Below are 13,723 nucleotides of genomic sequence, written 5' to 3' on the forward strand. Positions count from 1 at the left end.
GTTCATGGAGTCTTTAGCAGAGCAGTAAAGGTGCATTTCCTACATTTCAGTCAGTCACGACAGTCTTTGTTCAAGGTAGGGAGTTGTCTTCATTCTATGTATGTATAGGCCTAATTTTGGCTTGTTAACTAAAGGAATGGTATGTTCAATATTATTAATTCTGCTGCTTAGTTCAGATTATAGGATCAGAGATGAATAAGAGGGGTTCCATGGTGCATTGGCTACCAATCCGAAGGATGCACTAATTATATTCATTTTTCCTTGCAAGCAGGAGTGCCACATATAAGGAGCACAACTACGTCTTTTCGTTATGTAAGTCTGTATAGATCAGTACCTTTAGTATGCTCTATGTACCGCTTATGTTAGGACATTAGTTGAGAAAGATGTTATGGTAGTGTCCATTATTATTGTAAAAAGTATTATTGTTTGTGAACATGATTTATGGATATAATGATTATATATCTGTATGTTTTGTGTTCATCAAGCTATTAAGGGCATAGCTGAATTAGTAACTATTGTGAAACAAGATATACGTATGATGCAGCAGGGACCAAAAGTATATCACCGCCAAATCCTTTAGTAACCCAACACCGACTAAACGATCATCAAAGGTGGATCATGGTGCAAGACGATGGTGACCATGACCTTTGTACTAGCGGATCATACATTGAAGCGACGGTGGTGTTAACCTCTACACAGGCGTCTCAGCTGTCGAACCGATAGGGAACCTGCACCGCTGACAGTTGGGTCAAAGTACAAGGCAACAGTGCTGGTGACCACTACACAAGAGGTTCATGTGCCCACACGACAGTTTTGATAGCCTCAACACAGTTAGATCAATTGCCAATGTGGTGGTGTTAGTGTACATCCACAGCCGGGTCGTGCTCCAATGCGGCTGAAGTAACACTACTAGAGAACAGACTTTAGAACGATGCCCCAATTTAGCATTAGCCTCGGCATTTTTTATCCCCGGGACTAAAGGTTTCTTTACTTCTGGTTGGAGCCACCAACCGGGACTAAAAGTCCTCCAACCTTTAGTACCGGTTGGTAACACCAACCGGGACTAAAGGTCCCCCGATGGGTTAGTTCAAAAGGAAAGCATCCCATCTATTGTCAGATGTGTTGTGTAGGTGGGGTGGAAAGCTCCACGCAAGGCAGTGCATGAGGTCTGGTTCGAATCTCACAGGGCGCAGCGGTGGGAGGCATTATTTTTTTTTAAAGCTAGAAGGATCTTTAGTCCCGGTTGTGGCAAACTAGGACTAAAGAACACCACCTTTAGTCCTGGAACGCTAGTCCCGGTTGGGAAACCAGGACTAAAACCAGTTTCCAACTGGGACTAGATGTCAGTTCTGTAGTAGTGTAAGGACCTAATCATGGACGGATCATAAGCCAATCGGCGGTGTTAGTGTAGACCGTAGTCGAATGCAGATGGCGATGGTGAAGGCTATGACCATCACTGTGATAGCTTACTGCCAAGGCCAAAATTAGACTGTGATGTGGGTTATGATGCGGTTGTGAAAGGTGTGAGTGTAGTAGTGGAAGGAAAAAGAGAGGCTAAAGCATGTCAAATGCTTCAAGTACCGCACATGAGGTCACCTCACCTCTATGTGCCCAACCAAGCATGTGGTGAAGCAATAAGTTGAGCCTCAATCAAAGCCACAAGATGAGCAAAAAAATACACCCCAAGAGCAAATCAAGATCAACCATGAAGATGGTGGTGACTTGTTGATGAATGAAGAAGAAAATAAGAAGGGGTGGAAGAGGAAGGCATCCAATGCTTGATTAAGATGCCAAGATGATGAGCAAGACTCAACATGAGAAGAAGGTGTATGCTCACATCAAGTGCTTCAAGTGTGAAGATATGAGACACTTTGCCTTGAAGTATCCTACCAAGCTTGAAAAGAAGGCTCAAGCAACTTGTGAGAGGCAAGGCAATGAGAAGCAATGCAAGAGCAAGGAAGAGAAGGCTCTAACCAAGAGAAATTACTACTCATGCCGGGAAAGGGGACACATGGCTAATTCATGTCCCCTAGGTAACACTTCTAAGCCCATTTCAATTAATGATGATTCTATGCTTAGGAATGATGGCAATGGTACCTTATTGGTTGTAATTGCAAAACATCCCATTACCCATACTAAGGCTTTGCCTAAGTATGTTGCACCTAATATGAGAGGACCCAAACTTGTTTGGGTACCATCAAAAAGTAGATGAATGTATGTAGGATATCATCGGCATTGGAGTCTTGATTCAATGGAATTCTTATTTCTCATTATATGTTGAGTCAAGTTATGAAGCCTAGTGTATATCCAAACTCAATGCCATGATAATTGAGTGAAGTCCAAGTGCTACAACATACAAGTGCAATAATTCAAGTTGTGGTGATTTATTGGATATATTCGGTGGCTTGCATATATATGAGTTGAAGCTTGCTAATTGGATGATCATGAGCTAGCCAAGGTATATCCCTAGTTGATCTCATTCATTTCGAGTGCATATGAGTTGGTTGAATTGGATAAATATACATATGTTGCTTGCTATAAGATAATTGAATGGATTAATTGATTAGTAATCAAGTTTGAAATGATTTGAGTTGGATAAATTCATAAGATGACTTTTAGTAAGTAGATTGAATGGATATATGTCTTGTGAAAGTATTCAAACAAGTTAGCTTCAACTTTTATTCATATTTGATGAAGTATAGCTCAAGTGATTGAAATTTGTCCTATATTGCAAAATCTGAGTGAGCTGTGATCTTAGCCATGTTTGAGTGATCAAATCATTTTGGATTGGCATGAAATTTGGTATGCATTCTCTAGATTTATGGTATTAAGTTCTGTACAAATTTCATGATAATTGGATAAGAGATGCTTCGGTTTTAGAATAGATCTTTTCAACTATAGTGCAACAGTTTTCAGCATATAGCAGTGGTGGAAGAATTGAAATCTGGTAGCAATATAAAAGTTAAATGAAGCCCCAATTTTTATATCTGCTAGATGACTTAGTGAAGCACATCTCCACCAAATTTCGTGGTAATTGGATCTGTACATTTGGAGATATGGATTTTTCATTGAAGGATACAAAATCTGCCAAAAAAGTGACCATTTGATCAAGAGTCACTTTGATTGAAAGGTCCTCAAGTTAGAAACATGTTTATAAGTGGTTGAGGTACCTAAGTTTGGTTTTGAGATGATCTAAAAACATTACAAGCAAAGAGTACAAGGCCATTTGATTGTGGAGTGTACTTGGCACATATTTGGTACTCAAAGTGAAGATTAAGATCAAATTCAAGATAAAGATAAAGTTCAAGTCCTAGTGACAATTGGAAATCATTTGGTAAAAAGAAAAGGACTTAAACAATTAGAAAGAAAATGACTTAGAAGGATTTAAGGTTATTCGCACCAAATTAAGTCCATCACTTGAATCAATCAAACAAAGTCAATTCAAGTGAGTATCTAGAATGGTTCTTTGAAGAGAGATCACTTCTTCCTAGTGTAGGGACTTGCCGCCTTTTGTAGATAAACCAAGTGTGGTACTTGAAAGGCTAAAATAGAAGTGGTGATCTAAGGAACATTTGAGGTGCTTAGTTGAAGCAAATCAAAAGGATTGATCTAAAAAGCAAGCAACACTCAAAAGAGAGCTAGTCATGACAATTCAAGTAGTATTCTAAATAGTTCTCTCATGCAAGCATTGATCAAGAAATGAAGCAAGCTAACCACAACAAGAAAGTACACTTGATCATTAGTGGTTCTCAAATCATATGGGTGAAGAATGGATTTCAAATATTGATATTGGTCTTCACCAAGCTATAAGTTGGATTTCAACTTGCTATTGCGGAGCTTAATTGGAATCTAATGAATATCCTCTACTCCAAGATAGCAAAGGTATCATTGTAATGTGCATGGTCATTTTCATCCCTAACTAGTATGCGGTTAGTGCATATAGTACATGCTTTATAGGATCATGCATTACAAATGAAATTTTAAAATTCATAGCCTACTACTATTGCTTGAATGATTGGTTGAATCTAGTGGTAGTGTATGAGTTTATTCATGAGCTAGTGAACCCAAGTACTTGAGTTAATTTGGATTGCTAATAAGTGACAAGTACAACATTGGCAAGATAACTCTTGCAAGATGTGTGAAGAAGCTTGTCATTGGTTCAAACCGGACTTGGAAGCTTAGGCAACTCAATTTAGTTCAAGTCAACATTAAAAGCTCATGATAGTAACAAGAGTACAAGCACAAGACAACAGTACAAATGGATATCTAGTTTGTTTATTTCAAGTGGTATCTAGACTCAAAATAAGAAGAATTCACAAGTGGTGTCTAGATTAACTTACAAGTGATATCCTACAAGTGGTACTCATAAGATAGCGAATATTCAAGAAATAGTGTTTATTACCAAATCCATCAAGTGGTTCCATGCTAGTAAAGTCTTTCATGTGGTATCACATTTCTACATGTGGTATCAATCATACAAGATGGTGGTTCCACAAGTGATCCTCAACTTTAAGTGATCATCAAATGAAGAATGCATCCCTCACCTACAAGAGATCAAGATTATCAAGTAGATGACCAATGCTATGATATAGGGGGAGGTGTCTCAAGAGCTATACAAATGGTGTTATTCCAACAGATGAGGTAGTGTCCACAAAAATGCAAGATTCAAGTGTCAACCATCTACCCCAATGCAACCCTTTGTATCAAGAGATCCACACCTTTTATGGAAATTGATGACAAAGGGGGGGGGAGATTGAGACAAAGATATGACAATTGGGGTTTTGGACATGGACAATGGACAAAGAGGGAGCAACATTGAGGAATTGAGAATGATCAAAATTATTGGACAAAGAGAAGCACACAAGTAGGGGAAGCAAGCTCATGAACTTTGATTGGTTGCATTTGATATGTGTATATTCATGTGCTTGCTTGCATTGCATAAGTTTTTAAATTTGATATGCATGCTTATGTATTATATGCTAGTTATAGAACTTGAATGATAATTTGATAACTAGCATGCATAGGATGGTAGTGCATAGGATGGTAGCTAGACTTGTATTTCTACACTTGCTACTAGAACCTTGCTTATAATGTTGATCTCACGGGGTTTCTAGTGTATTTGTTGTCTAGCTACTCATGGTGCTAAGGATGGTGTTAAAAGTGCAACTCCGATTAGTATCATGCTTCAAAGGTTTATTCTATATACTTAGCATCATTTGATAGTAATTACTCTCCCACAATTCTAATCTATGCATATGTGCGAGCTTCAAACCAAACACTCTAGCACATAAGTAGGGGGAGCTAATATTACCAATTCGGATTTGTGGTACTTGTCCAAAATCATTTACACATGGTAAAATTGCTTGGGCAAGCAACATGAATCCAAAAGTGCTTAATTTACATATCTTTGTAGAATTGTCATCAATTACCAAAAAGGGGGAGATTGAAAGGTCCTTGTTTGGTTTTAGTAATTGAGTGACAAACTTAGGTGGACTAATATATGTTTGAGTGAGATACACAGGTGATTAGTCCACAAGTACATCATGTGTGAGCAACCTATGCCATGGAGGTGAAATGGCTTGGATATGTTGCAAAGCTCACACATGTGGTGAAGGAGCTCATTGCATATGAGACATGACATGGAGTCATGTGATCAATGTGGAGAAGATCAAGACAAGACTTGGCTCGATGGACCGGTTGCAAGTGTGAAGGGAAAGTTGAGTGATGACTTGGCGCCGATGGACCGAGGCAACGATGAAGAGCAAGTGAAGTCAAGATCGATGAACCAATACGGTCACGTGATGATATGAAGTGGATCATATCATTTGGTGATTGGTTGGTGCATGTGTTGTATCAACAATGAAGGAGATGGAATGGAATGCGCAAGGCAAAGGTATAACATATAGGGCATTTTATTTCACCGGTCATAGGTGTGTAGAGAAGTTTATGACCAGGTTTAGGATAGATAGTCGTACTATCAAGAGAGGCAAACTTGTTTGCATATCGGTCATCTAGTACCACTTGAGCGATCTAACTTTACATACGTGTTAGGATTGAGTGGCGTGGTGAATTGAGTGATTAACTCCTTGAAAAATGTTTGTGAAAATGCTAACACACATACACATGGTGGTGTACACTTGGTGGTGTTGGCACATTTGCAAAGGATAAGAAGTTGGAGAAGAAAGGGATGAGTTTCAGGGGAACCGGACTCTCCCCCCTACGTCCGGTCATCACGCACAGAGAACGACACGGCTCGGTTCAATGACTGAACGCTGAGAAGAAGAAGGAACGGATGCTGATGGAACACTGTTCCTCGACCGGCATGGTGCGCAGAGAAGGATCGGACGCAGGTGTGCATTCGGTCGTGGCCATCGGAGTCCAGTTGTCGTTTGGCCCTCTCTGGACCTCTCTAGAAATGACCGGACGCTGGCGTCGGTGCATCCGGTCTTGACGAGGGTGGTGCGTCCGGTGCTGCTAGTCTGCTGTGCTGTGCATGGGCGTATAACGACCGGACTCGGCAGAGGTGCGTCCGGTCTTAGCGCAGAGGTGCGTCCGGTCATCGCTGAGTAGGCGCGAGCGTGAGCTAGCCATTGGCGACAATGGCTACTTTTAAAATGTCGGGACACGTGGTTGTCCAGGAGTGACCGGACGCAGGGCCTGGCACGTCCGGTCATCACGACCGGCGTGTCTGGTCGCTGCGATTTTGGCCCAGTAAAGAGGGTAACGGCTAGTTTAGCCCATGGGGCTATAAATAGAAGTGGTGGCCGACCTTGGGCTGGTAGCTGAGCACCCTCAAGGCTTGGTGGCTTGTGTAGGTGTGCTTGGGAGCCCTCTAACTCACTTGTGCTTAATAGTGATCATCCGATCGAGTGAGTGAGTAATTCTAGTGCGTTTGCATCGAGTGTCACTAGGTGATCGAGTTGCAAGCCGGTGGTGCTTGTTACTCTTGGAGGTTGCCACCTCCTAGATGGCTTGGTGGCTTATGACTCCGTTGAAGCATGTGAAAAGATTGTGCGGTGCTCTGGAAGAGGATTTGTGAGGGGGGGGTTGTGCTCACCCCGCGAGGATCACGAAGAACAACTCTAGTAGAGCATGTCATTGAGCTACCCTCACTTTTGGGGTAGGTTCTTGCGGTGCCCGACGTGCGGGCTTGGCGGGTGATGCCAATTAGCCACCAAACCACCAAGTGGGCGATCGACACAATGGGGACTAGCTTGGTGGCAACCAAGTGAACCTCGGGATAAAATCACAGTGTCATCCTTGTCTTCCCGTTGGTTTGAATCCCCTTTACATAAGCTTGCAATTACTTTCATATACATTGTGCTTGTGTAGTTGCTCTTGTAATTAATTAGCTTGTGTAGCTTGCTAGTTACCTTCTTGCTTGTGTAGCATAGAAGTAGCTCCTTTGCATGACTAATTTGGTTTGAGTAACCTTGTTAGTCACTTTGCTTAGTTTGTGTAGCTAAGTAATTTGCGCTCTCTAATTTAGCTTGAGTACCTTGTTATTGAGCATTGCAAGTGAGCTTAGGAGCCTTGTGCTTTTGATTACTAGATTGTGTAGGAGCTCCCTTGGTTGTGCAAAGTACTAGTGCATAGGTTTGTGTGATCTTACTCTAGAATTGATTAGGTGAGCTCTAGCTAGCCCGACACATTTGTTGCCTAATTAGGATCTTCATAAGGTGCTTATGAACTTAGATAGATGGGTGTAGTCTTGGCTAAACCGATAGTCTTATTTCCGTATTTGTTTCGGTTAGCCGGTGCGTTTAATTTTAGAAAGGACTATTCACTCCTCCCTCTAGTCCGCCATCTCGACCCTACATGACCCCTTGGTCCTTGCGGGGTCAGTGCGGCGTGCCTGCTCTTGTCAGAGCGGATGCTCCTTGCGGAGCCCGATCTCTCCCTATCCCTACCAGGGGTCGGGGCGGAGGAGAGGTCGTGCGGCGTAGTTCAGGCGTGCGGTGAAGGCAGAGAGTAGAGGTCGTGGCCAGCCCCTACCTAGTGCTTGGCCCAGGTCCACATGGCTTAGCTAGGCCTCGGTCGTTCGGGTTTATACCAGCTCATATACCAGTGGGCCGCCCGAGCGGACGACTAATCAGTGTCTTGAGATACCCGAGGTATCATAACCCCAACACATCTACAACCTCGAACATAAATTTATTAGATACACTATAAAATATATTTTGATTGAACATTTATTTAATATGTTAAATGTTAATATATTTTATGTAATTTCGTGGAAGTAAGTTTGACTTGAGGCAAAGCTAAAATCCATGATTTCTAATGAGACTCAAGACAAAGGTCTTGTTTGACCAAGCTCCGGCTCCTCTTGTGAAGCAAGCTTCTATGGAGTTGAAACCGTTTTGGAAAATATTCGGTAAAAATAGGCTCCAATGAAAATTTCATAATGTTTTTTCAAATATGTGAGAGTAGCCAAAACTCTACCAAAAACTAAAGTCTATTTAGGACTGTTTGGATCTCCTCCTCTAAATTTTAGAGCTAAAGTCTCCTCTAAAGTTAACTCTAAACTTTAGCCTACCTCACATTAGAACTTTATACTTCAAAATAAGCTAAAGTGCTCTAAAGTTTCTAGAGCTTTAAAATAGGAGAGGATCCAAACAAACTCTTAGAGTGCGAAAAAATTAGGTTCATATGTTTTCTTTGAAATCTATATCTATATCCTAATATTAAAGAGGACAAAATTTCTGTGCACCTATTTTTTTGTCCGGCTCTCGCTAACTAACTGTACGAACGTGGAAACTATCTGCAGTTGACTATATACAAGCACAACCCTCGAGCTTTATGTGATACATGCAGGACAGGCAGTCTAGATAGCCTGTGTGTCTGGAAAAAGAGCAGAGTCCTTGTCGGTCACACTTTTTCCCCCAATTTCCCTTCCTGTTCGGATGTCTTTTCATGTCTTTTTTTCTCATTTTCTTTCTTTCTTTTTCTCCGGTTCTGGTTAGGTTCAGTTAGTTTTCTTTCTCCATCCCGTTTTCTTTATTTTTCACATTCAACTAAATGTGTTTCCATTCCATTAATTTTATTTTTCATGTTCAATGTGAAAATAGACAACATAAAGAATAATAACAACATGATATATATAGGCTTTGAACTCCTGACCGTTCACTGAGAAATAAATATTTCTACCAACAAACTATTAATGTAGTTTTGATTACAAGCAAAACTCGTATTATTATAATATTCTGATTCAGTCGATAGTCCAACTATCAAACCGTGAAACTAAATTTTGAGTAGTACTCCCTCCATCCATCTGTCTCCAGTGTCTAACAAAAAAAAATTACAAGAGTCTCCTTTGTATGAGTTGGTCGTACGTACAACTTGCTCCGTCTCCCGTGCGCGCGACGCCTAGGGTGGGATGCGGGACGTTACGCCGCGGCCCTCCCGTTTCCTAACTAGAAAGCTGAAAAACAAACAACTGAATTGGACACTATTGCTTGTCCGACAACAGCCTAATTAGAGTACTCCGAAACCTGGATACAAAGTGCAGGTACTATTGGTTGTCCGAAAAATTATACCTGAAGCACCACCTGCATTTGTTGATGCACCTTGCAGACCATCGGCTTCAGGTAATTGCACTCCTTCTGTTGCAGCATCACCTTGCTCTCCTTGCTCGTCAAATGCTGCAGCAGCATCTTCTACATGTTCTGGACAGAAGTAAAAGAACAGAGACAACAAACAGAGAATAAGTTCACAGACAGTAGCCAAAGAAGCCAAAACAAAGATCTTTGATAGATTTAAACCTTGAATCCCATCATCCCAAACCATGTCATACTCAAGAATGAAAAACAGATAGCTGGGGAAAAAATACTGTAGCTATCCGACAACACACTAACCTGTAGCATGACCTCCATCTCCTTGCAGACCATCGGTTCCATCCCCTTGCACTCCTATTGCAGCATCAACTTCATCTCCTTGCTCGCCAAATGCTGCAACACAGAAAAAGAAAGAATAAGCTCATAGACAGAAACAACAGAAGGCAAAACAAAGACCTTGACAGTTTTGCACCTTGGCTGCCATCGTCCCAAGCCATATCATAATCAAGTTGGTTTGCTGGCCCATCATACTCAACGATGTCATCCCAATCTATGGGATACAAATCGCCGGATTCAGGTGGCTCATCATTCAAATCAATTTCTAACCCAGGCATCTAATCGGAGGTGGAGAAAGAACAGTAGGTGAGGTGGAGAGATCACTGGACTTGCCTGGAAGTTTCCATCCTGCTTGGCAACTTATATAGGCCATGGAAAATTGAAAACGAAATTGAAGAGTGTCGCCAATTGAAGTTTGATGCATAGGTGGCTGAGTTTTGAAATTTGGCTGCCAAATTTTCGTTGACAGACATCTGTAGGACTTGTAGAAATTAGGCGCGGGAAAGAGATCGGGAGAGAAGGGAGCGCGCGATTACGAGCGGCGGCGCCAGGCTTCTGCGCGAGCGCGCGATCACGCAGCAGGAAACGGAGATTTTAGCGGCGTTAGTTGGAGATTCATCGGGGAAACAAAGCGACGCACGGTAATTACTCCGGTTACGGCGATTTAATGAAAAGCCCGCGGGCCTCCGCTTCTCCTTGGTCTCTGGGCACAGGGCTGTAATCCTCGATAATGGAACGATGTGGAAAATCGAGAGGCCTTCCGTCATAATCATGAGCTAGCCCTTGATATGTGAATAACTAGCTCCACGCTGACTTTGACTTATGGATTTTTACGTGTCTTCAAAAAAAAAATCATGAAACTTGATATTTAACTGTATCAACGTATGGATATTATAAAAAAAAATACACTTAAGATATATCTACGAGCAAATATTTTTGTTTTAGCAACACGAGAAAAAATCTATTGTATTAATTTGATACAAGCTTAATTATACATTTCATATGATTGCCAACATTTGCTTATATTGAGCACCAAAAAAACATTTGCTTATATTTTGGATGCCGTCACAAAATAAATTATAGTTCTCAAATTTTATAAAAAAGAAAAACATAAATAGTTATATATTGCAACGTACGAACACTTTTACTAGTTAAACTAATTTATGTGGAATTCCTGCACGATTTATTTACGTGGGATTCATGCGTTCTGAACAACGGTAAAGGAGGCCAAAGTCTCTCGCCTTTCACCATAGACTTGGCTTTTGGTGAGCCCTGGCCCCTGCGAGCGAAACGACAGCTCCATCTTTAACCATGGTCAATCAAAATCCTCCAGAACAAAAACACGCCATTGGTCACAGTGCTGGACGGGCGTTGCTGGCCCAGAATCCCCGCTGCGGACGAGCTAGTTAGCCCGGACCCGGTGGCCGGAGCCCAGCGCCACAGCGACGGAAGCTATGGTCCTGGTTCTAGGGCTACTCGTAATTCCTCCACGCAGGTCCTCGCAAAAATTCCACCTCTGTTTATCTTGAATCCACTAGGATTTTCTTCTCCCTGGTCTCATCTGGTGCGCTTCTAGGTTGGGGGATGCCATATCCCTTGCAACAAGGGATTCAATATTTTTTGGGGGGAAACGAGATGCGACAAGAAAATCTATTGTGCTGTCTTTGCTGATATGTAAGTAATTTGTTTAGGGATGAATAGGGATGAAAACGGATCGGATACGGACGGATATCACTGATATTATATTTGTTTTCATATTTTTGTCCGGATTCGGATTCAAATACGGATAGTGTCAACTATGTCGGATATGATACGATTGGATATCGACATCATAAATATGCAATTTGAGTATTTGATACGGATACGGTATCGGATGTTGGATATCCGGACTCGGATACGGACAGATCTCAACCCCTCTAAACAGATTCGATTTCAAATAAGGTCGAAAAATATCCGTACCGTTTTCATCCCTAGGGATGAAGAATCGGGCTCAGGTTTTGATATCTCCAAACTTAGGAATCACGTGCTCTTACTACCTTATGTCCAAAATACGCAAGGCATTCAAATATAGAGCATTTCCTTCTTCCAAATGCTTGATGAATATTGCCTCGTCCTGACGACTTGACAAATTATCTCTAGAGATACCCAGTTAAGCAGGCTTTGAACATAGATAAAAAAACAGAGTTTTTGTGTCAATGTAACACCCTAAAATTTGGATAGATTTAAATTGGTTAAATTGATTTACTTTTACTTGTGTGAGCATTTAAACATAGGCTAAATAATAAATTTATAAGAATAAAATCAACATCAAAGTTAGAATACATACTTGAGCATTCATGCTGGTGCATATTTTGTGTTGAATTGATTTGGTTTTGTTTGATTTCAAAAGGGAATTCAAATTCATTTGAAAAGGATTCAAAATGCTTGAAAAATAAAAAAAAAGGAAAAGAACCCTCATTTTCTCTCTGCCCAGGCTTCTGGCCCAGCCGGCCTCCTCTTCCTCCCTCTGCGAGCCCAGCAGCCAAAGCCAGCAGCAGCAGGCCGCGCGCCCGGTCTCCCTTCCTCCTTCTTGGGCCAAGGCAGCCGGCCCAGCAAGCCTGCCCGCAAGCACGGCAGCCCGCAGCGCGCCGTCCCTTTCCCTCGTTGACGACTGGGTCCCGCCTTCTCTCTCTCTGTTACGCTGGCAAGGCTGGCCCACGCGTCAGGTCATCTTCTTCTCTCTCCCGTGACCAAGCCAGACACCGCCGTCGGAGTCCGCGTGTGCTACGCCGCCTAAGCTTGCCCCGCACGCCAGGCCGCCCTATAAATCGCAAGTGCGTTCACGTCCACGTTGTTTCCATCAAAAAACCGAGCGCCAACGCTTCGTTCCCGAGCTCCAGCGCCGCCGAAACCCTAGACGCCGCCGCGCCGTCGAATTCCGCCGCTGCACTGCTTCACCACCGCCGTAGGCAAGTAACCGAGCTTCGTAGTGCTCTCGCGAAGCCGCCGTGCCCATCCTTTCTCTTTTTCTTGCACTCAGTTGCTCATAGAGCATCGTCGGACCTTGCAGGGTGCCCCTCGCCGCCGTTCCATGTCGCGTGTCGCCCACAGTCCGCCTTGGCCTCCGCTTTTTGTCCCGGTTAGTGCGCACCAAGCTCCTCTTTCGATTGTTGTCAGTCCCGAGGCAAACCATGGCCTCTAGGGTCCGATTCGATTCTGCCGGCGAGCTCGGTGGCCGTCGGCAATGGCCGCTGCCGCGGTCTGCCTCCGCTCCGGTCGGCAGTGCCGCCTCCCTCTCCCCCGATTTAATCTGGACCGTCCAGATTTGATCCAGCGGCTGACAAACCCCCGTACCCCTTCGGTTGGCATTTTTGCTAAAGAGACCCTACGGTTTTTAGTAATAGAACCCGCAGTCCAAAGCGTATTCCAGAGAATACATGTTTTCTTTTTGAAAACGTATTTTCTAATTTACAGATTCAAATTGAAGTTCCATCTAATTACAGTTTTGCCACTGCCTTTCATTGCTTATAACTTCTTCATTTTTAACTCCAAATTGATCCGTTCAAGTTGCGTTAGATTCGTCTTTTCGAGATCTATCTGTTCATATAATTTGTCATCATGTTTTTGAACTTTAAAATTCGAGTTTAGATTTAATCTATTTCTTTAATAGGAAAACTTGCTTTAACCATAACTTTCTCGTGATAGCTCCGTTTTTCGTGATCTTCGCGTCTGTGTGATCATAGCAACGTGTAGAATAGTTTTATAAACTTTTCAAAACTTTTTGTCTCTGTTGGCGTACTGTTCTAATTAAATCTATTTGTTTTCCTCGTGTATGATTGCTCGGATGAATTGTA

General features: G+C 42.4%; 1 protein-coding gene across 2 annotated transcripts; it reads right to left on the minus strand.

Moving 5' to 3' along the window:
* Positions 1 to 9,219: 9,219 nt before the first annotated feature.
* On the minus strand, positions 9,220 to 10,168 carry LOC136494477 (uncharacterized). 2 transcript variants are annotated; one of them, XM_066490639.1, is made up of 4 exons: positions 10,027 to 10,168; positions 9,855 to 9,932; positions 9,537 to 9,665; positions 9,220 to 9,421 (listed from the first exon to the last, which is right to left on the minus strand). In XM_066490639.1, the coding sequence occupies exons 1-4, from the start codon at positions 10,166 to 10,168 to the stop codon at positions 9,414 to 9,416; spliced, it is 357 nt and encodes a 118-aa protein (XP_066346736.1). In that variant the 3' UTR covers positions 9,220 to 9,413. The 2 variants fall into 2 exon arrangements, with proteins under 2 accessions (XP_066346736.1, XP_066346743.1); XM_066490646.1 differs by having other exon boundaries at positions 9,220 to 9,665; positions 9,855 to 9,947; positions 10,027 to 10,126.
* Positions 10,169 to 13,723: the final 3,555 nt, after the last annotated feature.

The sequence above is a fragment of the Miscanthus floridulus genome, chromosome 1, assembly GCF_019320115.1.
Source record: "Miscanthus floridulus cultivar M001 chromosome 1, ASM1932011v1, whole genome shotgun sequence".
NCBI classification, from domain to species: domain Eukaryota; kingdom Viridiplantae; phylum Streptophyta; class Magnoliopsida; order Poales; family Poaceae; genus Miscanthus; species Miscanthus floridulus.